This window comes from Hippopotamus amphibius, chromosome 10 (genome assembly GCF_030028045.1).
Source record: "Hippopotamus amphibius kiboko isolate mHipAmp2 chromosome 10, mHipAmp2.hap2, whole genome shotgun sequence".
Taxonomy (NCBI): Eukaryota; Metazoa; Chordata; class Mammalia; order Artiodactyla; family Hippopotamidae; genus Hippopotamus; species Hippopotamus amphibius.
In genome coordinates this window covers 21682719-21708896 of record NC_080195.1, presented here as the reverse complement: position 1 = coordinate 21708896, position 26178 = coordinate 21682719, and the positions used below count along the sequence as shown (strand labels likewise).

Genomic DNA, 26178 nt, shown 5'->3' with positions numbered 1-26178 from the left:
CCATATAAAAATGTTCAAACCAGGAAATAATTGTCTTTCATAAAAGTACAAATACGTCAATGCTTAGTTCATGAATAAGTGTTTTTAGATTAGTTTTCTAGGAAAGATGTGTTCTAGAGTAAAGAAGCAGTCCCCAATTTGGGGGGAGGTTGGTATCAGAGGCTGGTGGCAAAGGGTAAGGGGCCCCAGAAATGGGTTCCCAAGGTTACATCCCAAGTCTGCCCCTTGCTAGCCTTGACTCTGGGCATATCGCATAACCTCCCAGAATATTAGCTTCCTCATTTGCAAAATGAGGATAAACCTTATAGTAACATTGTAGAGATGAAAAGAGATGTACTTTTAAAGCTCTCCATTTAGTGCTGGCATGTGGGCGTGCTCTATCAATGTGAGTTCTGCTGCAGGTGAGACGTTTAGAAATACGGTATTTTGAGGCAAAGGATTTTTTTTCACCTCACATGTTGGCATATACTTTGGGGTCCCTAGAATTTCAAATTAGTACTACAAGTGATGGCTGTCATAGAGTTGATGTTTTATTCTCAGTAGCCTCTTTCCCCAGCTGGCATATGTTTTGTGTCCTTGGTTTGGCTTATTTACTTTCTAAGGTATAAGTAGGGGAATTCAGGTAATAATGCACCATTGTCTGCCAAAAGATATTTTTTGAATTCTCTGAGTGAGAGTACCATCCTGGCCATGAAAACAGAGAAAGAAACAGAGAAAGGGCAGGGTGCTACTGGGTAAGTGCACAATGGGGAGGAAACCAAGAAACGGAAGGCGTCCCTGCTCTTAGGGATGTAAGGATCTGGTTGGAGAGGTTTTATCCTGGGCGGGCAACGTACGCAGATTTCCTTTGGGTCGTGTGGAAATCCAGTAAGTGAAGTATCTGTTTTTACTAGTTCCCATTACTCATAAGAGAGCATTGTGTTGGTCCTTTCATTCCCAGGAAATTCTCCTGCCAGCATGAGGCTGGGCTGTTTACCTTGATACACACATCTTTAATTGGCGGCACTTCCAAACGGTTAATGCTGGGTTTTGTTGCAAGGCGCCTGCGAGTCCCATCTGCCTGGTCCTGATTATGAACACCTCCTTGGCAGCCCTGCTTCCCGGGGCTCTAGGGATCCTGGCTCAATTTGCCGCGATGTCTAGATAAAGATCTCTGGAGCCCGTCTGGGGAAAGGAGGGTGAGGAGGATAGCGGCAGATGCTGTCTTTGTGTGGAACGGTGGCCTTCCCGCCATCACCATTAGAATGTTCTCCACGGTGATGCAGATGAGCCCGTGAGAGCAGAGCCAGTTCTGCTCTGGTAGCACATTTGTCCTCCGACTCCACTGTCTGCAGACCCTTCCCGTCCTCACACCTGCCCTGCTCCCTGCGTCCTCCACCCCTGAGCGCTGGATTCCGCTCTGAGGTGGCCCCATTTTTGAAGGCAGGTCTCACTCATGCCTGTTTCTCTCTCCTCCTGCAGGGGAGCTGCTGAGTCAGCCCAGACCGGAAGGAGTGGCAGAGATCATCTGCCCCAAGAACGGCAGCGAGCGAGTGAATGTCGCCTTGGTTTACCCACCCACACCGACTGTGATCAGCCCGTGTTCCAAGTGAGTTCTGAATCCGTAGCCCCTGTCCCTCACTCCTGAGCCTGCCTCAGTCATTGTGAGAACAAAAAGCCAAGTTAAAGTACCTTTCATCAAACCTGGGAGAGCTCCCCCAGGGGCAGACCTAGTTATCTAGGCGACAGCAAAACCATGACTTATACAGCAAACTAGCAACTGTCATTTTTTGTTATTTGTGATTTTTAAAACTTTTGCTGATAAAAGAACATTTTAAGACAGCTTTCTTGAAATATTATTCACGTATTATACAGTTCACTCACTTAAATATATGCAACCAAAAAGCAATGTTTTTTTTTTTTTTTTTTCATGAAGAGTCATAATTCTGTCATTGTAGAATTAAGTGGCTCTCACTTCAGGAAACAGGGAGGGCTCATAACATAAGAAAAGCTGTAGAAAATCTGTAGTATATCCTCTTTCCCTGTGGGTCTCTGATTCTCTCAGTCCAAGACAATTAGAGGCTGTGTGGTTTTCATCCATTTGGGGAAAAAGACACAGAATGTACCTATGTGGACTCACTTGGATACAATGTTAGCTTAGCATTAAACTCAGATGATAAACTTAGGTAAACTCATCTGTTTGGTTTTTCCCCCCTAGTGTTAAGCACTGAACAGGCCACTTGTAGACTAAGATGAAATAAATACCTTTCTATTGCAAATCTTGAAAAGTAGCGGTCCCTGGTCTGCTTCTGGGTGATATCTACAAAGTATTCATGAAGGAAACGTCCATTTTTCTTCCTAGTTGACCACATAGAATTTTTTTTTCCGTATCTAAGGTTTATATAGGGAGGTTGGAAAGTTCACATTTGAGAATGGTGACCTGTCATGGCATCTTGAGAAACTTGCTATCAAGCTGCATTCCTGAGAGCTTGTGTGATAGGACCCTTCAAGTGTCAGCTTTCCTGCCCTTCGTGTCCTGTCTGCAGGGGTTTTCTCATTCATTAGCAGCTGCCCATTTTCTCCAAACTGGGTGACTCATTAGACAGAACATCCCTAATCCATCTTTGCTGGAAAATATCACCGAACACCCAAGGGAAACTCTTCTCTCATGCTCTCCTATTCAGAACGCTTTTTAAGGTAAAGTGCACATAGTATAACTCATCACTAATATATGACCCTATGACACTGTGAAACCTTGAAGTGCTTCTTAGGATTATATAGTAACTAAATATGAACCAGAACATTCCCCTGTCCTGAGCATACCAAACAACAGAAATGTTACCGCTCTTTCAATTGTTCCTTTCTTACACGTAAAGTAAGGATAAAGGGATATTATAGAAACAGCAGGGTCTGGACGGAGAGAAACAATTGTTCAGTAGGCTTTGCATGGGTGTAAATTTTCCTGACCCAGGAGAGATGGTAACCTATTGTTTTGCCATAGCCACGTGGCATTTAATAGGTGAGATAGGTCAGAGGTAAAATATCCATTTGCACAAGGAAACCACAGTGGCACTGAGCCAGTGTTATCAGTGTCTTCTCACGGGCTTCTGTTGTACTGTCACAGAAGGACATTTATACCAGCCTGCAGAAATGCTGTCAGCTCCTCTGTCTCCCAGTTTCATACCTGAAATGAACAAGCAGCTTTAAAGTCTTGGGTAATCAGAGCCACATGGCTAGAGACATCTAGATGCTGGAGGGGATACCTTTAGGGACTGAACTGCTTTTGACCTAGCTCTGTGAACAGTTTTATTTTGAAATGGATTTTTAAAAAAAGGTCTCATAAAATGGATGGCAGGCTTAGACAATAACTCTCAATTCTAAACAAAGGAATATCCTTGAGAACAAAATGAAAACAAATAGCCAGACCCTGCCCAGCCCAGTGGAAGCTCTAACTTACAGGTGGATGGCAATGTGTTGCAAGTGGGAGATTTGGGGACCCATGAGGAAAGATGTCCCAGGAGGTGGTCGTTAGGTCCACAGAGCTTGGGTCTGAGCTGAGAGCTTCTGAGAGTTAGACTTGGGGTCTCAGCGGGCAGTAGGAATTAGTAGACTGGAGTTATTGCCCTGGTTTTGCAACTCCAGCCCCAGTTAACTTAGGCAGGTCACTGAAGAGTGACCTTTTACTGCTTTCTTCTCCCCTAAAATGCAGGTTGATGGTCAAGATCAGACTTTCTTCATCAGGCACGTATATCAGAGTTTCCAGGGCCAGGCACTAGTCTTTAAGAAAACAAGAGCCACTCAGATGATTGTCACGTGTGTGCTGGACATTCTGCTCGCTAAGATCCCCTCCATGGCTCCCAGGTGGCCTCCTTGGCCAGCGGGTCTCATCTTCAGGAGAATTCTTAATAATTATGCCAAGGCAATAGGCATCAACCAGAACTGTCCCAGGAAAATGACAAAAATCACCCTACTCTTAGGTCATTGACCTAGATCTTACAGTGGTTTTTAGAAAGGCATCCCAAGCTCTTCTTTGATCAGTTTACTCCTCTCCTTTATAGGTCAAATGAGACTCGTCATTAATGGCCTGCCTTTGACCGTGTGTAAAATAATGGTGCTACTATGAACTTTATAAGGAAAAACCATGGATGACTGTTACTTGATTGGATCTTCCTTATGAATTCCAAGCTTTTCTATTTCTCATTTTTTAAAATTTCGAAGTATCTTATTCCCCTATAGGGAGAGAATAAAAAGTAGTGATATTTTTTTTTTAAAGTGACTTACTCTCATAATTCACCTTGGCTGATGATGACGTCTCTAGCAGCATGCTATTGGGAAGAGGTTACGTGAACTGAATGAAATGCCTGTCCTTCTGCAGCTCTCTCCCCAAGGAGAAACTTAGCAGATGAGTGACTTCCTGGCCCCTTTGCTGATTAGCAGATAGAAATATGAGTCATTTCCATACTCTGGCAATCCTGAGCTGATTTTCAAGGATATTTGCCTTGGAGATGAGATGAAAATCCATCTAGTAGCAGTTTTGCTGGGATGATTTGAAAAATTCTGAGCTCCTTAAGGATGTGGATTCTCTCTGATACATTTTTTAAAGCTTTGTTGGTATCCTTTCATAACATGAAACTTGCCCATTCAATGATGGTTCATATATTCACAGAGGTGTGCAACCGTCACCACAATCTCATTTTACAACATTTTCATCATTCCAAAGAGAAATTTCATGCCCACCTGCAGTCACCTGTGCCTAACACAATACCTAGTTCCATGCAAAAAATGTTTTTGGTGCCACTTTTAGGAATGGTTTTGTTCCCTGGTGTGTTGGTATTAAGTAGATTTGTGAGTTTTAAAGAAATTCATTATGAACACTCGTTATCCTTGGCCCAGTGCAGTCTAAAGGCAGTGAACTGGGACTTCCCTGGTGGCACAGTGGTTAAGAATCCGTGTGCCAATGCAGGGGACATGGGTTTGAGCCCTGGTCCAAGAAGATCCCACATGCCGCAGAGCAACTAAGCCCGTGCGCCACAACTACTGAGCCTGTGTGCTGCAACTACTGAAGCCCACGCAGCTAGAGCCCATGCTCTGCAACAAGAGAAGCCGCAGCAGTGAGGAACCCGGGCACCATAATGAAGAGTAGCCCCTGCTCATCACAACTAGAGAAAGCCAGCATGCAGCAACAAAGACCCAATGCAGCCAATAAACAAATAAAAATAAATTTATAAAAGAAAAAATAAATAAAAGCAGTGAACTGACTTACACCCCCCACTGCCAGCCCCCTGCTTACTGAACAACAGAAGGGAAATGGAGTTTCTTGGAGGGAAATCGGCCTCCTTCAGAACTTTTTTCAAAAGTGTAGGTAACAGTTTTTTCACTGTAAATATATGCAGTTTTATTGAGATACAATTGACATACAATAAAGTTCTTAAAGGAAAAAGTATAGGTAACAGTTTTTTAAAACATAGACTTTTTTTTTTTTTTTAAGAGCAGTTTTAGGTTCACAATAAAAGTGAGCAGAAGGTACAGAAAGATCCCATATACCCCCTGCCCTGGCCACACACACAGCCTCCCCACCATCAACATCCTCTACCAAAGTAGAACTTTTGTCACAGGTGATAAACCTACAGTGACACCTCTTATCACCCAAAGTTCATACTCTACATTGGGGTTCACTCTTGGTGTGGTACATTTCATGGGTTTAGACAAATGCAGGATGACATGCATCCACCATTACAGCATCACACACAGTATTTTCACTGCCCTAAAGAATCCTCTGTGCTTCCCCCTCTGTATCCCTAATGCCCCTCTTAACACCTGGTAACCACTGATATATAGATATATATATTTAGCTTTACTGGAGTATAACTGACAGATAAAACTGTAGGATATTTGAAGTGTACGTGGTGGTGATTTGCTATCTGTGTGCACCGTGAAAAGAGTCCCACCACCTACTTAACTCACACATCCAGCCCTCACATGTTTATCCTTCAGAACTTCTCGTGGGAGCCTAACTGACCTTCAATCCAGACAGGGATACTCAGCCTGGGACAGTAGGGATTGGAGGGGCAAAAATATATTTTCAGTGGGAAAAGCAAGGAGAAATAAGGATAATTTTTAAAATTTTTATTTGTGAATTCCTGTCTCCATCCTGTTGCTCTAGAAGTTGAGGCACTTAAAATTCCAGTTTGAAAGGAAAGTGTGAACTTTTTTGGGCAACTTGGCATTGCTGTTTGATTTTTAGATAACTTAGAGACTATTTCTCTTATTGCTGAAGAGATTCCCCTCCTTTAGCAATTAAAGTATATATTCTGAAAAACTGCCACTTATGTATTGATTTTAAAAGACAGGATTCAGCAGGTTAGCTATGAAAATGTTTTACCTGAAGAAATACTGGAGATACACACAGGGAACAAGATGGCGGAGTAGAAGACAGAGCTCACTCCTCTCACGAAAACAACAAAATCACAACTAATGAACAACCATTAACAAAAAAACACTGGAACCTACCAAAACAGATATCCTACATCCAAAGACAAAGAAGAAGCCACAATGACATGGAAAGGAGGGGTGCAATCGCGATAAAATCAAATTTCGTATCTGCCAGGTGGGTGAAACACAAACTGGAAAATATATTGTAGAGGTTCTCTCCCACAGAAGTGAAAGTTCTGAGCCCCACGTCAGGCTCCCCAGCCTGGGGGTCTGGCATCTGGAGGAGGAACCCCCAGAGCATCTGGCTTTGAAGGACAGTGGAGTTTGACTACAGGGATTCCACAGGACTGAGGGAAACATAAACGCCACTCCTGGAGGGTGCACACAAAGTCTCATGTGCACCAGGACCCAGGGGAAAAAGCAGTGGCCTCACAAGAGGCTGGGCCAAACCTACCTCCTGGTATTGAAGGGTCTCCTGTGGAGGTGAGGGGCAGCTTTGGCTCCCTGCAGGGACAAAGACACTGGTACTGGTAGTTCTGGGGAGTACTTGTTGGCGTGTGCCCTCCTAAAGGCCGCCATTTTCTCACCAAGACCTGACCCTACCCACCCACCAGCCTGTAGGCTCCAGTGCCGGGAGGCCAAACAACCAACAGAGTGGGAACAAAGCCCCACCCATCAGCAGACAGGCTGCCTGAAGTCTTCCTGAGCCCACAGCTGCCCTCTAAACACAGGACCCTCCTCACCAGAGAGACATGACCCAGCTCCACCCACCAGTGGGCAGGAACTAGTCCCTCCCACCAGGAAGCCTGCACAAGCCCCTTAGACCAACCTCATCCACCAGGGGGCACACAGCAGAAGCCAAGAAGAACTACAACCCTGCAGCCTATGGAATGGAAACTGCAATCACGGGAAGTTAGACAAAATGAGGCTACAGAGGAATACAGCCCAGAAGAAGGAACAAGATAAAACCTCAAAAGAACAAGGAAGTGAAGTGGGGATAGACAATCTACCCAAAAAACAGTTCAGAGTAATGACAGTGAAGATAATCCAAGATCTCAGAAAAAGAATGGAGGCACAGATTGAGAAGATACAAGAAATGTTTAACAAAGAGCCAGAAAATCTAAATAACAAACAGATAAACAATATAATAACTGAAATGAAAAATGCAGCAGAAGGAATCCATAGCAGAATAAATGGGGCAGAAGAACGGATAAGTGAGCTGGAAGACAGAATGGTGGAAATCACTGTGGAACAGAATAATGAGAGAAGAAAGAAAAGAAATAAGAGTCTAAGAGAACTCTGGGACAACATTAAACACCCCAATGTTCACGTTTTAGGGGTCTCAGAAGGAGAAGAGAGAAAGGACCTGAGAAAATATTTGAAGAGATAACAGCTGAAAACTTCCTTTACATGGGAAAGGAAACAGTCACCCAAGTTCTGGAAGCACAGTGTCCCAGGCAGCAGTGTGTCCCAAGGAGGAACACACAGAGACACATAGTACTCAAACTGACAAAAATTAAAGACAGAGAAAATATTAAAAGCAACAATGGAAAAGCAACAAAACATACAAGGGAGTTCCCATAAGGTTATCAGCTGATTTCTCAGCAGCAGTTCTGCAGGCCAGAAGGGAGTGGCATGATATACTGAAAGGGATGAATGGGAAGAACCTACAACCAAGAATACTCTACCCAGCAAGGCTCTCATTCAGATTCGATGGGGAAATAAAAGCTTTACAGACAAGCAAAAGCTGAAAGAATTCAGCACCACCAGGCCACCTTTGCAACAGATGCTAAAGGAACTTCTTTAGGCATAAAAGAAAAGGCCACAACTAGAAAAAAGAAAATTATGAAAAGTTCACTGGTGAAGGCAAACATAGTAAAGGTAGGAAGTCATTGACACACAAATATGTTATCAAAACCAGCACTTGTGAAAAGATGAGAGTACAAATGCAGGACACTGGAAATTCATTTGAAATTAAAAGACCAGCAACTTTATCTTGTTTTTATATAGACTGCTATATCAAAACCTCATGGTAACCACAAACCAAAAATCTGCAATAGACACACAACCAAAAAAGAATAAGGACTCCAAACACAACAGTAAAGTTAGTCATCAAATCACAAGAGAAGAGAACAAAAGAGGAAGGGAAGAAAAAACACCTACAAAAACAAATCCAAAACAATTAATAAAATGGCAGTAAGAACATATATATTGATAATTACCTAAAAGATGAACAGATTAAATGCTCCAACCAAAAAACACAGACTGGCTGAATGGATACACAAACAAGACCCATATATATGCTGTCTACATGAGACCCACTTCAAATCTAGGGACACATACAGACTGAAAGTGAGGGGATAGAAAAAGATATTCCATGCAAATGGAAATCAAAAGAAAGCTGGAGTAGCAATACTCATATCAGATAAAATAGACTTTAAAATAAAAAATGTTACAAGAGGCAAGAAAGGACACCACATAAAGATCAAGGTATCAATCCAAGAAGAGATAACAATTACAAATATATATGCACCCAATATAGGAGCACCTCAGTACATAAGGTAAATGCTAACAACTAGGAAAGAGGAAATTGACAGGAACACAATCATAGTGGGGGACTTTAACACCCCACTTACACCAATGGACAGATCATCCACACAGAAAATTAATAAGGAAATACAAGCTTTAAATGACACAATAAATCAGCTTGATTTAATAGATATCTATAGGACATTACATCCAAAAACAGCAGATTACACATTCTTCTCAAGTGCACATGGAACATTCTCCAGGATAGATCACATTTTGGGTCATAAATCAAGCCTTAGTAAATTCAAGAAAATTGAAATTGTATCAAGCATCTTTTTCTGACCACAGTGCTATGAGATTAGAAATCAATTACAGGAAACACACTGTAAAAAACACAAACACATGGAGGCTAAACAATATGCTACTAAATAACCAAGAGATCACTGAAGAAATCAAAGAGAAATAAAAAAATATCGAGACAAGTGACAAAAAACACAACGATCCAAAACCTATGGGATGCAGCAAAGGCAGTTCTAAGAGGGAAGTTTATAGCAATACAATCCTACCTCAAGAAACAAGAAAAATCCCAAAGAAACAATCTAACCTTACACCTAAAGAAACTAGAGAAAGAAGAGCAAACAAAACCCAAAGTTAGTAGACAGAGAGAAATCATAAAGATCAGAGCAGAAATAAATGAAATTAAACAGAGAAAACAATAGCAAAAATCAATAAAACTAAAAGCTGCTTCTTTGAGAAGATAAATAAAATTGATAAACCTCTAGCAAGACTCATCAAGAAAAAGAGGGAGAGGACTCAAATCAATAAAATTAGAAATGAAACAGGAGAAGTTACAACAGACACCACAGAAATAAAAAGCACCATAAGAGATTACGACAAGCAACTATATGCCAATAAAATGGACAACCTGGAGGAAATGGACAGATTCTTAGAAAGGTATAACCTTCCAAGACTGAATCAGGAAGACACAGAAAATATGAACAGACCAATCACAATGAAATTGAAACTGTGATTAAAAATCTCCCAACAAAAGTCCAGGACCAGATGGATTCACAGGTGAATTTTATCAAACATTTAGAGAAGAGCTAACACCCATCCTTCTAAAACTCTTCCAAAACATCGCAGAGGAAGGAACACTCCCAAACTCATTTTATGAGGCCACAATCACCCTGATACCAAAACCAAAGATACTACAAAAAAAGAAAATTACAGACCAATATCACTGATGAATTTAGATGCAAAAATCCTCAACAAAATACTAGCCAACAGAATCCAACAACACATTAAAAGGATCACACACCATGATAAACTGGGGTTTATCCCTGGAATGCAAGGATTCTTCAATATACACAAATCAATCAATGTGATACACCATATTCACAAACTGAAGGATAAAAACCACATGATCATCTCAATAGATGCAGAAAAAGCTTTTGACAAAATTCAACACCTATTTATGATAAAAACACTCCAGAAGGTGGGGATAGAGGGAACCTACCTCAACGTAATAAAGGCCATATATGACAAACCCTCAGCAAACATCATTCTCAGTGGTGAAAAACTGGAAGCATTCCCCCTAAGATCAGGAACAAGACAAGGATGTCCACTCTCACCACTACTATTCAACATAGTTTTGGAAGTCCCTGCCACAGCAATCAGAGAAGAAAAAGAAATAAAAGGAATCCAAATGGGAAAAAAAGAAGTAAAACTGTCACTGTTTGCAGATGACATATTATACATAGAAAATCCTAAAATGCCACCAGAAAACTACTTGAGCTAATCAATGAATTTGGTAAAGTTGCAGGATACAAAATTAACACACAGAAATCTCTTGCATTTCTATACACTAACAATGAAAGATCAGGAAGAGAAATTAAGGAAACAATCCCATTCACCATTGCAACAAAAAGAATAAAATACCTAGAAATAAACCTAACCAAGGAGGTAAAGGACCTGTATGCAGAAAACTTTAAGACACTCATGAAAGAAATCAAAGAAGACACAAACAGATGGAGGGACATACCATGTTCTTGGATTGGAAGCATCAAATTGTGAAAATGACTATACTACCCAAAGCAATTTACAGATTCAATGCAATCCCTATCAAATTACCAACGGCATTTTTCACAGAACTAGAACAAGAAATTTTACAATTTGTGTGGAAACACAAAAGACCCCGAACAGCCAAAGCAATCTTGAGAAGGAAAGATGGAGTTTGTGGAATCAGGCTTCCTGACTTCAGGCTATACTACAAGGCTACAGTGATCCAGACAGTATGGTACTGGCACAAAAACAGAAATATAGATCAATGGAACAGGACAGAAAGCCCAGAGATAAACTACGGTCAACTAATCTATGACAAAGGAGGCAAGGATATACAGTGGGGAAAAGGCAGCCTCTTCAATAAGTGGTGCTGGGAAAATTGGACAGCTACGTGTAAAAGAATGAAATTAGAACACTTCCTAACACCATACACAAAAATAAACTCAAAATGGATAAAAGACCTAAATGTAAGGCCAGACACTATAAAACTCCTAGAGGAAAACATAGGAAGAACACTCTTTGACGTAAATAACAGCAAGATCTTTTTTGATCCACTCCCTGGAATAATGGAAATAAAAACAAAAATAAGTGGGACCTAATGAAACTTCAAAGCTTCTGCACAGCAAAGGAAACTATAAGCAAGACGAAAAGGCAACCTTCAGAATGGGAGAAAATATTTGCAAACGAATCAACAGACAAAAGATTAATCTCCAAAATATATAAACAGTTCATCCAGCTCAATATCACAAAAACAACCCAATCAAAAAATGGGCAGAAGACCTAAATAGGCATTTCTCCAAAGAAGACATACAGATGGCCAAGAGGCACATGAAAAGCTGCTCAACATCACTCATTATTAGAGAAATGCAAATCAAAACTACAATGAGGTATCACCTCACACCGGTTGTTAGAATGGGCATCATCATCATCATCATCTACAAACAGTAAATGCTGGCGAGGGTGTGGAGAAAAGGGAAGCCTCTTGCACTGCTGGTGGGAATGTAAATTGATACAGCCATTATGGAGAACAGTATGGAGGTTCCTTGCAAAACTAAAAACAGAACTACCATATGACCCAGCAATCCCACTGCTGGGCATATACCCAGAGAACACCATCATTCAAAAAGACAGATGCACTCCAATGTTCATTGCAGCACTATTTACAATAGCCAGGACATGGAAGCAACCTAAATGTCCATCAACAGATGAAATGGATAAAAAAGATGTGGTACATATATACAGTGGAATATTACTTAGCTGTAAAGAGCAATGAAACTAATTTGTAGAGACATGGATGGACCTAGAGACTGTCATACAGAGTGAAGTGAGTCAGAAAGAGAAAAACAAATATCGTATATTAACACATATATGTGGACTATAGAAAAATGGTACAAATCAACCAGTTTGCAAGGCAGAAATAGAGACCCAAATGTAGAGAACAAACATATGGACATCAAGTGGGGAAGGCCGGGAGGGTTGGGGGGGAATGAATTGGGAGATTGGGATACCAAATTGTACACTCTAAATATACGCAGTTTACTGTAAAAAACATAATAATAAAATAAACTAAAAAAAAAAAAAAAAAACTATGACAGAAGCACTGACCTTGTTAAAACCACTTTCTCAATCCTCCACCAAAAAAAAAAAAAAAAAAGCTGGAGTAGCAATTCTTATATCAGACAAAAATAGACTTAAAAATAAAAACTGTTACAAGAGAGAAAGAAGGACACCATAATGATTAAGGGATCGATCCAAGAAGATATAATAATTGTAAATATATATGCACCCAACGTAGTATTTGCCTTGTATATTGAGGTGCCACTAACAGCCATAAATCAACTGTAACACAATAATAGTGATGGACTTTAACACCCTACTTTCATCTATGGACAGATCATCCAGATAGAAAATCAATAAGGAAACACAGGCCTTAAATGACACAGATGAGATACTTAATTGATATTTATAGAGCATTCCATCCAAAAGCAGCAGAATACACATTCTCTTCAAGTACACATGGAACATTCTCCAGGATTGATCACATGATAGGCCACAAATCAAGCCTCGGTAACTTAAAGAAAACTGAAATCATATCAAGCATCTTTTCTGACCAAGTGCTATGAGATTAGAAATCAACTACAAAGAAAAAACTGTAAAAAACAAAAACACGTGGAGACTAAACAATATGCTACTAAACAACCAGTGGCTCACTGAAGAAATCAAAGAGGAAAGCAGAAAATACCTAGAAACGAATGACAACAAAAGCATGCCGATCCAAAACCTATGAGATACAGCAAAAGCAATTCTAAGAGGGAAGTTTATAGCAATACAATCTTACCTCAGGAAACAAGAAAAATCTCAAACAACCTAACTTTAGACGTAAGCAACTAGAGAAAGAAGAGCAAACAAAAACCCAAAGCTAATAGAGGGCAAGAAATCATTAATATCAGAGCAGAAATAAATGAAATAGAGATGAAGAAAACAACAGAAAAAAACTAAAAGCTGCTTCTTTGAAAAGATAAAGAAAATTGGTAAACCTTTATTTTAGCCAGACACATCAAGAGAAAGAGGGCTCAAATCAATAAAACTAACAATAAAAAAGAAGTTACCACTGACACCACAGAAATACAAAGGATCATAACAGACTGCTACATGCAACTGTATGTCAATAAAATGGACAACCTAGAAGAAATGGACAAATTATTAGATACTGAACCAGGAAGAAACAGAAAATATGAACAGAGCAATCACAAGTACTGAAATTAAAACTGTGACTTAAAAACTCCCAACAAACAAAACTTCAGGACCAGATGGCTTCATGGGCAAATTCTATCAAACATTTAGAGAAGAGTTAACACCTATCCTTCTGAAACTCTTCCAAAAAATTGCAGAGGAAGGAACACTCCCAAACTCATTCTTTGAGGCCACCATCACCCTGATACCAAAACCAGAGATACCACACAAAAAAGAAAATTACAGGCCAATATCACTGAAGAACATAGACACAAAAAATCCTCAACAAAATACTAGCAATCCAAATCCAACAATGCATTAAAAGGATCACACACAGCACAATCAGCGGGATTTATCTCAGGGATACAAGGATTTTCAATATCTACAAATCAATCAGTGTGATAAACCACATTAACAAATTGAAGAATAAAAACCGTATCATTTCAATAGATGCAGAAAAAACTTTTGACAAAATTCAACATCCATTTATGATAAAAACTCTCCAGAAAGTGCACATAGAGGGAACTTACTTCAACATAATAAAGGCCATATAGGACAAACCCATGGCTAACATCATTCTCAATGGTGAAAAGCTGAAAGCATTTCCTCTAAGATGAGGAATGAGACAAGGATGTCCACCCTCACCACTTTTATTCAACATAGTTTTGGAAGTCCTAGCCCCTGCATTCAGAAGAAAAAGAAATAAAAGAAATCAAAATTGGAATAGAAGTAAAACTGTCACTGTTTGCAGATGACATGATACAATACATAAATTCTAAAGATGCTACCAGAAAACTACTAGAACTCCTCAATGAATTTGGTAAGGTTGCAGGATATGAAATTAATACTCAGAAATCTCTTGCATTCCTATACACTAACAATGAAAGGTCAGAAAGAAAAATTAAGGAAACAATCCCATTTACCATCACATCAAAAGGAATAAAATACCTAGGAATAAACCTCCCTAAGTAGGCAGAAGACCTATACTCTGAAAACTATAAGATGCTGATGAAAGAAATCAAAGATGACACAAACGGGAATTCCCTGGCCGTCCAGTGGTTAGGACTCCACACTTTAACTGGAGAGGGTCTAGGTTCAGTCCCTGGTTGGGGAACTAAGATCCCACAAGCTGTATGGCACAGCCACACACACAAAAAAACAAAACAAAACAAAACCAAAAAACCACGTTCTTGGATTGGAAGAATCAATACTGTCAAAATGACATACTGCCTAAGGCAATCTATAGATTCAATGCAATCCCTATCAAATTGCCAATGACATTTTTCACAGAACTAGAACAAAAAATTTTACAATCTGTACGGAAACACAAAAGACCATGAATAGCCAAAGCAATACTGAGGAAGAAAAGCGGACCTGGAGGAATCAGGCTCCCTGACTTCAGATTATATTACAAAGCTACAGTCATCGATACAGTATGGTAATGGCACAAAAACAGAAATGTAGATCAGTAGCACAGGACAAAAAGCCCAGAAATAAACCCATGCATCTATGGTCAACTAATCTATGACAAAGAAGGCAAGAATACACAATGGAGAAAAGACAGTCTCTTCAATAAGTGGTGCTGGCAGAACTGGACAGCTACATGTAAAAGAATGAAATTAGAACACTCTCTAATACCATACACAAAAATAAACTCAAAATGGATTAAAGTCCTAAATGTAAGGCCAGATACTAAAAAACTCTTAAGAGGAAAACATAGGCAGAACACACTCTGACATAAGTCACAGCACTATCTTTTTTGATCCATCTCCTACAGTAATAGAAAGAAAAACAAAAATAAACAAATGGGACCAAGTTAAACTCAAAATCTTTTACACAGCAAAGGAAACCATAAACAAAACAAAAGACAACCCATAGAATAGGAGAAAATATTTACAGATGATGCGACTGACAAGGGATTGATCTCCAAAATTCACAATCAGCCCATGCAGCTCAATGTCAAGAAAGCAAAACAAAAGAAAACCTAAGAACCTAATCAAAAAGTGGGCAGAAGGGATTTCCCTGGCAGTCCAGTGGTTAAGACTCTGTGCTTCCACTTCAGGGAACACAGGTTTGATCCTTGGCTGGGGAGCTAAGATGCCACATGCCACAAGGTGCGGCCAGAAAAAAAAATTATGGTAGGACAACGTGAATAAAGTGACATAAAAAAAATGGGCAGAAGACCTAAATAAACATTTCTTCAAAGAAGATATACAGATGACCAAGAGGCACAGGAAAAAATGCTCAACATCACTAATTATTAGAGAAATGCAAATCAAAACTACAATGAGATATCACCTCACACCAGTTAGAATGGCCATCATCAAAAAGTCTACAAATAAATGCTGGAGGTGGTATGGAGAAAAGGGAACCCTCCTACACTGTTGGTAGGAATGTAAACTGGTGCAGCCACTACGGAGAACAGTATGGAGGCTCCTTAAAAAACAGAGCTATCATATGATCCAGCAATCCCACTCGGCATATATCTGGAGAAAACCATGGTTTGAAAGGATACATGCACCCCAGTGTTCATTGCAGTGCTGTATTATACGACAGTCAAGACATGGAAGCAACTAAATGTCCATCAACAGATGAGTGCATAAAGAAGATGTGGTACATATATACAATGGACTATTACTCAGCCATTAAAAAGAATGAAATAATGCCATTTGGAGCAACATGGATGGACCTGGAGATTATCACACTAAATGAAGTAAGTCAGAGAAAAACAAATATCATAGGATATCACTTATAGGTGGAATCTAAAAAAAAGGAAAAAAAAAAAAGATACAACTGAATTTATTTACAAAAGAGAAACAGACTGACAGACCTAGAAAACAAACTTATGGTCACCAAAGGGGAAAGGTTGGGGGGGGGGCATAAATTGGGAGTTTGGGATTGACATATACACACTACTATATTTAAAATAGATAACCAGCAAGGACCTACTGTATAGCACAGGAAACTCTACTCAATATTCTGTGATAACCTAAATGAGGAAAGAATTTGAAAAATAATAGATATATGTATAACTAAATCACTTTGCTGTACCCCTGAAACACAACACTGTAAATCATCTGTAGTCCAATATAAAATAAAAAATTTTTTAAAAAGACATACTGGAACGCAACTTCCATCCTTCCATGTGGTTTCTTAATGGACTGATCCTTAAACATGCAGGAAACAGAAATGTACCATTTTTATTTGCTGGCGGTTGCCATGTCTCTTGTGGTGCTACCATGTCCGTCTGAGGAGTGGTGGAACTAAAGAAGGAAGCTGATTCTGATTTTGGCAGGTCATGTGTTACAGAAATAGAAAAAATGGGCCGGTTTGAAAATTGCTGGGCAAAGCTTTCTCCTTTCCAGAAAGTACTACTGATAATAAAAGACAAGGCTCACACTGCATTTCAAACTTGGATTATTGCATGTATACTGTAGTGTTCCAATTCAAGTAAGATTGCAGTTACTTAAGATTTGCAGGTTCTCAAAGGTATAGGGATTACTTTGCATAGGAATTTTGGCAGTTACATTGTTATCACATAAGGGTATTTAAGACCAATTCAAATAAGCCTTTCGTGAAAAGTAGAATCAAGATTCTGTGGCTTTTATCTCACCAACTAAATAGGCAAAGTATGTTTAACTGCACTCAGATCAGTTAGTATGGACTTGATTTTATAAAAAAATTTTTAAGGAACAGATGAATTTGGCTTAATCACAATGGAGAAATTTTCACTGATCTCAGAAGTGTAAAACATGAAGGGTGGGGATGGGATGGTTTTTCAGAAGGAAAGCAGGCTTAAATGTGGAGGCTGCCTGTGGGGTGTATCACATTGATTTGCATTGATTTGTTTTGTTCTTTGTAAGGAGTAAGCTCCTTGCCTTGTTGCTTTCACAGGCTGGGAGGAATAGTGTCTGATTATTTAGTCTCCCATCAGCTACATTGATACTGGAATTTGTTCCCTCTCTGCTTAGGTATCTCCATACTTTCTTGGACAATTAAGTGGAAAAGATAGTGCTTCTTTCCCTTATGCCATCATTTTTACTGTACCCAATCTGTGACTTTACGAGCACCAAGTTTTAAGGGTAAGTCTCTGGGAAGCAGAGAGGGTTTCTTAAATAGGTACGGGCTTCCTAAGGACTTGGAGAGTTTAGGGGAAAAACGGGGAGAGGATGGGTTTGGGATGAAGAGATTCCATACAGCAGGAACTTTTAAGATTATAAATGTTTTACTTATCCAGAATCAAGATGTATTGGGGAATTAAGAATAAGAAAACTGCTCGAATCTTTTGCCTAATTTACTATAATATATGTATCTGTAACCTTAGATCCTTTTTGGAAAAAAAGAAGTCATTTAAAAAAAAACTCATTATAATGTCATGCAAGAATATAACATCAGGAAAAGCTCAAGTTGATTAACATAGCAAACAGCTCTTTAAAAGCAGTGTTGGTCTTTATTTTCTCAAGGCAGTCTGACAGGCTCTGGAGTTAGGCCTCCTGAGTTGGAATCCTGCGATGTGTTAGTGCTGTGACAGGTGCACGTCACAGCAGCTCTATCTCATGGGGTTGTTCCGTGCATTTAAGAGAGACCTTGCAGGGGAAGCATTTGGCATTATTCCTTACACAGAGTAAGCAGCGCTCAGTAAATCCAGTTGCTATTATTTCTACTAGAAATAGTGGTATGCACACCGTGGATAACACACAAAGGTAATAATAAAAAACAATTTCCAAAATCCAACTACAGATGCTAGAGTAAAATCCACTCACTGACTTACCTAGGACTGTTTAGCTTATTGACTGAGGTGCCTGCACAAGGCAGGTAAATGTGTGCGCTGAGTGGGCAGGAGAGCAGGCTGGCTCACCTTCCCTGCCCCGGCCACGAAGGGGTCAAGGTGAAGTACACGCAGATCTGTTTTATGAGGCCACCTGCAGCTACTCCCGGAGCAGCAGTGTCCTAACCCCCTCTTCCTGGGATAAAGAGGAGAGGAGTGGGGTCATCCCTTTCCTGTTGTAGAGGCTGGTGCCCAGGTGCCTGGACCAACTCCCTACAGTGGGAATGGAAAACTAGAGATACAATGAGGCCAAAAGATCAGGAAACGACTGCTGGGGAAAAGATAGTTTATTACAGTTCCTTAGAGGAAGGGGTACACTGTGCCCGGGTGCGGGGAGGTGCTGCCCAGGGAAGCACCTGGTGGGTCAGGAGCAGAGGACGGACAAGGGAGGAAGTGTGGGAGGGCTCTGTGTTAAGGCGGGGGAGCACGTGTAGGATGGGCCAGTTTGGGTAGTTTCTGCGGGCGCTGGGGCATAAAGACCCGCGTTGTCTGGAGCCTGGCCCTGGAGTGATTAGGGCAGGTGGAGAGTGGTCTGGAGTGTGAGGGTCTGATAAGGGGGTGGTTGGGGTGTGGACTCTGGATTGGCTGGTGTGTATGAGAAGCACACTTGCATTTGATTTACTCCCTCCGGGGGGGGGGGGGGCAAGGCCCCAGAGGTCAAAGCATCAGGGGACAGAAAAGACCCACTTAATACAACATGGTATGGCTTCACTGTCTGCCGAAGCTTCTAAATACCCTGAATGTGTTTACTGCATCCCAGGAAGAGCCGGCTCCGTAACCTGAGAGGATTCTGGGTCGAGCAACCCACGCGGACCCCTCCCTCCAGCTGCGGGCCTCTGTTTCCACTGTCCTACCCGGCAGCTCCCTTGGACGTGCCGGGGGCTCCACAGAGTACGTGTGTCCTCCTCCCCCGGAGCTCTTCGTGGTCGGTGCCTCCGCCTGTCTCCGGCGTGGCGTCGCTTTGCACCATCTGCCTGGCTGGGAGTCAGTCCACTTAACCCTTCCCACTCCCCCGCCCCACGAGCAGTCAGCCCTCCACTGAGACCTGTTACCTGAGCTTGGCACTGGATCTTGAAGGAGTGAGTTTGGCCACTGAACTTTCTCTTCAGCCCATGCTTTCCTGTAGGTCGTCCTGTCTCTGCCAAGATCCCTGTGTTGAGTCTCAACTGGCCTCCTCCTCGCTAGTCTTTTTGTCCTTGACACCCACTGATTTTTCACCGTCAGACCCCATCACTTCTCCGTTTAGAAGCCTTCAATGGCTTCCTGGTGATTATGGTTCAAGTTCAAAATCCCGGACAAGACCCACAAGGCTTCCCAAGCAGACCCCAGCCACCCTTCTGATGGGTGACACTCCCTTACTGTGGAGGGTCAGCCACACCTGACCCCTGGCCGGCTCTCACTCCACGGCTAGCTGCCACCCCTGCTCTCCTACCTGATGAAGGACCATCATCTCCAAGACCCGCGTCATGTGTCACCTCCTCTGAGAAGCCAACCCCCGTCCTTCTAACTGTACTCAGCCTCTCTTTCCTTCACACTTCTCATCCATCCCCTTACAGTAATGATCTCAGAGGAGCTTGGCTGTTTCTGTCTGTGACTTTTTCATCATATCTTATTCCTTATTCATTCAGCGGATCTCTGTTGAGTATTTGCCCTCTGCTAGGCATTGTGCCAGGTGTTGAGGGTACAGGAATAACGGAGACCCTCAAGAATCTAATAGCTTCCTTGGGGAGAATGGGAACCAAAGACACAAACAGACAAACGTGTGTCTAATTCCAGTGAAAATGTGATACCTGCAGTGACGGGTGTACTGACAAAGGCCTGTGGACACAGAGAAGAAAGAACTCTGCCAGAGAATGAGGAAAAGCCCCAGGAAGTAGCATTTGAGGTGGATCTTGGCGGATGAGGGCGAGTTTGAGGTGGAGGAGTAGGGAGAGGTGGGAGGGTTGGTGATTCGATGGCTGTTCTCCTTCCCTAAGCGCCCAAACAAGAAAAGTGATATCCACGCGGAAAAATGTCCAAGCCGGTTTTCCTTTTTCGCCCTGAGCACTGGAATATTCCCCTAGAGGTGCCCTTGATTACGTATCCTTGCGTTTCGCAGTCTTACGAGCAGCTCAGGGGAGCAGAAGGCCAGACACAACTGGTATGTTTGATTCAGTGAGAAGAACATTACGTAGCCCCTCCCCCACACGAAGCCAGAACTCGCTTCACCAGACTTAACTGCTTGGTTGGAATGAGTGCTTTCACACTGCCATCCTCTTTACGCTTAAATTTATGATCACTTTAATTTGAGGCAGTTTTCAAAACTTTCTCTGCTGGAAAGTTTACTATATTAATAGGCCTTCCAGAAGTCCACATGGTTTACTGCCACAGAAATGTGAAACTACCCCTAGGGCCCCAAATATTCCAGCCTTGCTTTTAGCTATCAAGCATACTTAAGAGTCAAATAACCATCTTTAAAGGCCTGGCCCTGCTGATCACTGGTGTGTGCCCTTGGGGAAGTTATTTAACCTCTTGGAACCTAGCTTCTGTCTTGGTGAATGCAGAGCTCACCTGATAGAGAACGCTCTATCTATGAGTTAAGGATTAATCAAATAATGCACTATGGTGAATGGTGTGATTCCTGGTGTGTAGTATGTACTTAGTAAATGGAAGTGCCTGTTTTTGGTGATGTTATTAATATCATGCTTAGCTGATTCCTGTGTGGGCTAGAGAGATGTCTTGGGTACATACTAAATTATCAGTTTCCAAAATATCAGGCAGCATTAAGAGAGAAGCAGGGTGGAGGGTGGGGGAAAGTGGATCATAACCCCTTAATGTCTTTGTGTGTTTTAATAAATGTTGCCAAAATACTTTTAAAAACATCACGTCACGTGCCATTATAGGAAAGCTAAAATAAGGGATGGGAGCATCTGGCATGTTTTCGTCTAACCACTTTGTCTGAATTGAATGCCACTTTGTTTAATTAGCCAATGGTACAGCAGTTCATTTTATATTCATCCAATTCCAGCTTTTCGTTTGACAGCCTTTAAATAAAATCATGCTTTTTAGTCCAGATACACACCCATTCTCACTTCTTAGTACTGATATATATTCCTACTTGTAGAGGGTTATTTAGGGTGTCTATGTGTGTTTCTTGAAAGGAAGCAGTGCTGCGTTTAGAGTTCAGGGTTCTTAATCAGAAATCTAGCTGAGCTACGAAATTACAGTGGAATATGTAGTTCTAGCTAACTTGTGTAGTTTTCTCTTTATGTCTGATCTTAATGTCATAAACAGAAATGTCTGACTGTAAAAAGCCTTTCTAGTAAAGGCTTTTTACTAGAGGTTTCTAGTAAAAAGCCTCTTTCCTTTGTAGAAACATTAGTTGCTTGCATTTACAACTTTATACAGAGCTCTAGAAGTAAACATGAGAATCGGTGGCAAAAAAGATATTACTTGCTGTTCTTATATTTGAGAATATCGTTTTCTATTTTGTTTGTTCATTTCTGTGCTTTCTTCTCATCTACTCATATAGGAAAAACGTTGGTGAAAAGCACAGAAACCAGTGACTTTTATGGCTGTGGAATTTCCGTGGAGAAAAGAGCATCAGAGTGCACCTGGACCATCATTTGTACCCGGCAAACCCTCCACACTCCCAGGCGTGTTCTCTGAATTTGAGTGCATGTGTGTTCAGGGTGCTTTCAGAGGAGGAAGCACACCTAGACTGTAGACGAGGTGGGGAGGGGCAGGGGGGAAAGGACGAGAGAGAATATGGAGCAAATGTTTTACAACCTGAACCTCAGAACTGTGATCCTCCAAGGAGAGCGCTACTTGAAGAAAAAAAAAAAAAAGTTGAATGGCTTCTCAGGGATTTTGTTTTCCGTGCACATATAAGCCATAATTCCAGTACAGGTGGCAGTATTTAGAGCACTCAGATTTCAGTTCTGTTCAATGTGAAAGAGGGATCGACTGACCATTCATTGCTGTTTCATAACTAGTGTAAAATATGTATATGTTTCTTTATTTTTATAATATGCAAATACATTTAAATTTATACAGTTTGAAGCTTCTAGCGTTAGTTAACACTGGGTGCAATATTCTGATAAGAACTGTGCCAAGATGGGGCTGATTTCTTATTTTAGCATAGGACCTTTTGTTTATTCTTTATTCTTTAATCCTTCGCAGATTTAAAAAAAAAAAAAGATACCTATCTCTCTGCCCATGGATTAAGTGTTGGTTCATAGAGGTTGACAATAATCAGCAAGACCTTTAAACATGCATTTCAGGCCATGTCCCCTCCCCTCCTTTTAAGGAAAAGGTCCCTGCCTGTAAACCACTGGACAGGGTGGGAGGATTATTCCTTTTCTTTGCCCACACACATCACTAACGCTGGGCAGAGTCTTCCTTGCTCTAGGCTTTGTGATGACTGTGAGCGGTCACTGGGTGATAGTCTGATGGAGGCCGGGGGATTAAGATTCTTCAGGGGAGGGGGATTAAGGGATCCCCAAATCCAAGGAAAAGCAGAGTCTTGCAATAGCTTCAGATAATCAGGAGTCAGTTCTGAAGCATGTAAAGAGCTCTGCTAATAAGTTCTTTTTCTTCCCCCAGAACAGAGTGTGAAATTTAGCAAAGCTCTCTGAAAGCCCTCCACATCTGGTGTCAGACCATACCATAGTGAGTTGCCTAATTGGAGCGCAGAAGCCCAAACAGGTTATTGTATAAATCCAGAGCCTCTGACTGGATGGTCTACTGCCAAGAACTAGTAAAACCCTGGTTTTAAAATCACCACACAGTAGAACTTAGAAAGCCAACCAACCAAACTGCTCTCTCTTCTCCTCCTCACTGGGGCCAAACAGCATCTGCTGCAATAGCAACGCATTCTCTGAAGGGTTAAGGGTGTGCATGACTCTTTACATCTGCCTCCTCTGGGCACTGACTGAAAATGTGTAACACTGTTTCTCAGCCCTAAGGCAAGAAAAGTGAGTCAGCTGGTATTCTTCTTTCACTTCTCCTGTAAAGTACTGACTCTTGGAATGCCAGCGTATACAAAGTCGCCACATATTTTTGAAAGAAATAACAAACATTGCGGAAAAATCATGGATCAATTTTGGTAGATTATTTTGTGCCCCAGGAGTTAACTTTATTAACTCCAGAACCTCTAGTTAAACAGGCATGACTTCTTATAATCATAAAATCAAATGGGATCAGGCTACTGCTGCATTTTAATACTTGAATATGACACCTCAAATTTGCAATTTCATTTTCTTTTGGAACTTCACAAGATTCACCTTGTTAATCCTTCTGTCACAGTTGTGTGCGTGTGCATATGTGTGTGTGTGTAAGTGTAAACTGAATTTAATTGCTTTATGGACCATTGAATTGTTGGGCATAAAAGTTTTTTCAATTGGCACAAGACAGTTCCTAAACTGTCAAATTAACTGACTTTGACCAGAAAAAGACTCGTAGATGTGACTTCAGGCTAACTCCCCAAGGGACCATAATAGATGGAAAAAAAAAAAATGCTCCTTTGGGTGACATACCCTGCAAAGTGTGTGCTCTTATGATGAACACAGATGCCCACGTTCTCAATATCTGCTATTTTTGGACAAATGATGTTTTGTACTGTCATCTGAACCCTAGAGAAGCAGTGTAAGAAGAAATCTTGGTGTCACATGTATTTTAGCAAAACGGTCATCATGATAGAGGGTCATGTGACCAGAAGCAGCTCCAGAAAAGCTTGAGAACTTGCTTCACAGTGAGGGGAGGGCCGGAGATACAGAAAACAGTCTGCTCTATAGGAATTTTCTTCATCTATGCTGGAAATTCCACTTTCTCTTTCAACACCTGGGAAGACGCAGCCCGGGAGGCTGACAGGCAATTCACTAAGCACAAGGGGAATCTTTTCCAACCAAGTTGCCCCTGCCTTGCAAACAAACGCCCTCCAAGTTTGTTATGGTTTCTATTCCTGCGTTTGTGGTATCAAAACCACTTCCTGGAATTGTAAGAGCGCTGCCAGAATAAATGTTTCCCCTTCCAAGAGAAAAACGACAGTGCTCATACTTCACACTCGTGCACCGGACTCTTCTGAATGAATAAAATGGAAAGGGTTTGCTGTCCTTCCTGATGGGGTGTGTGTGTTCTTTTTCATGCCACAGTTTGTGGATTGTAATTGTGGTTTCCTATTTAATTGTCGTAACCGGGCAGAAATCAAAAAAAAAAAAATAAATAAAAAAAGTTTAATAAAAACACAAAGAAATGGTGAAGCAGTTCTATTTCCAGAGTTTAGTTATTTCTGTCTGTTTTTGTTTCTGTTTTATCATTTAGGGAATCACTACCTTGTATTTTCAGTTCTTAAGTGACTTTTGAGCCATGGGAGGTGGTTGGTGGCAGCTCTGGTTGGGGACTGAGTTCCCAGGTAGGAAACAAAAGAATCTGTTTCATACTCTGCCTGCATCTTCAGGCTGGATAGTCAGCTCTTAAACACTGGCTGTCTCTTACATCAGAACTGTTTTTTCAGTGACCTGCTATGTTCCTATCGAAGCTTATAAAATTATGATGGGTTTGCAAAGTTCCCTTTCCCTGGCCCTTTTTTGCCCCCGGGTCTGTATTTGCTGGCTGAAGGAGCTGACCCTCTGGGCACTGTGTCAAAGACTTCTATTCCCTCTGTTGTTTGCTTTGTTTCTTTAAAGGACAGCTGAGATAAGGATAAGGTAAGGAAAAGCATGTGGCTGCTTCTCGCAGAAGCAACAGCCTCTGGAGAAGGACCTGGTGCAGACAAGCCCTGCCCTGCGGTGCTGGGGCACTGGGGACTCAGGGAAGGAAGGGCCCCTCCACCAGGCAGGCCTCACTGTGAGACTCCTGAGAGGGCAGGTGGAGCCACTGGCCCTGAATCCAAGTCTCCCTCTACCAGCGGCAAAGCTGAAACCACACGCTGACCAGAATTTTTAAGAGTAGGGAATCACCCCCATGTTCATAGCAGCACTATTCACAACAGCCAAGACATGGAAGCAACCTACATGTCCATCGACAGAGGGATGGATAAAGAAGATGTGGTACATACATATGATGGGATATTAGCATAAAAAAGAACGAAATAATGCCATTTGCAGCAACATGGATGGACCTAGAGATTATCATCATACTAAGTGGAGTGAGACAGAGAAAAACAAATATCATATGATATCACTTATATGTGGACTCTAATAAAAATGATACAAATGAACTTACTCACAAAACAGATACAGACTCACAGATCTCAAAATCAAACTTATGGGTACCAAAGGGGAAACATGGGGGGAAATGATAAATTAGGAGATTGGGGCTGACATATACACACTGCTATATATAAAATAGATAATAAGGACCTACTGTATAGTATAGGGAACTCTACTCAATATTCTGTAATAACCTATATAATATATATATATATATATGTGGGTGTATATATATCTGATTCACTTTGCTGTACACCTGAAACTAACACAACACTGTAAATCAACTATACTCCAATAAAAAAATTTTTTTTTTAAAAGTAAGGAAACAAGAGGTGTACCCCCCTGGACAGGCTGGCTCTTACCGCTGTGTGCAGGTAAAGCAAAGTCCTCCGGTTCAAGGCCACTGCTAACCCTCCTGAGAGAACA

At 41.2% G+C, this 26178-nt stretch overlaps 1 protein-coding gene across 6 annotated transcripts in view; it reads left to right on the top strand.

Annotated features, from left to right (window-relative positions):
- Nucleotides 1–24798, top strand: part of MFHAS1 (multifunctional ROCO family signaling regulator 1) — a 104490-nt gene extending 79692 nt beyond the window's left edge. For 2 of the 6 annotated variants that reach the window (XM_057696738.1, XM_057696736.1), the window contains exon 3: nucleotides 1462–1589. Coding sequence is in view for 2 of the 6 variants with exons in the window: in XM_057696734.1 (XP_057552717.1) it covers nucleotides 1462–1588; nucleotides 19323–19453; nucleotides 22074–22210 (395 nt within the window). In the remaining 4 variants the exon portion in view is untranslated. Of the gene's footprint in view, nucleotides 1–1461; nucleotides 1590–17705; nucleotides 17817–19322; nucleotides 19460–22073 lie in introns of those variants that run through there. The other 4 variants (XR_009047687.1, XR_009047686.1, XM_057696734.1 and 1 more) reach the window with 4 other exon arrangements.
- The last annotated feature ends 1380 nt before the right edge of the window (nucleotides 24799–26178 follow it).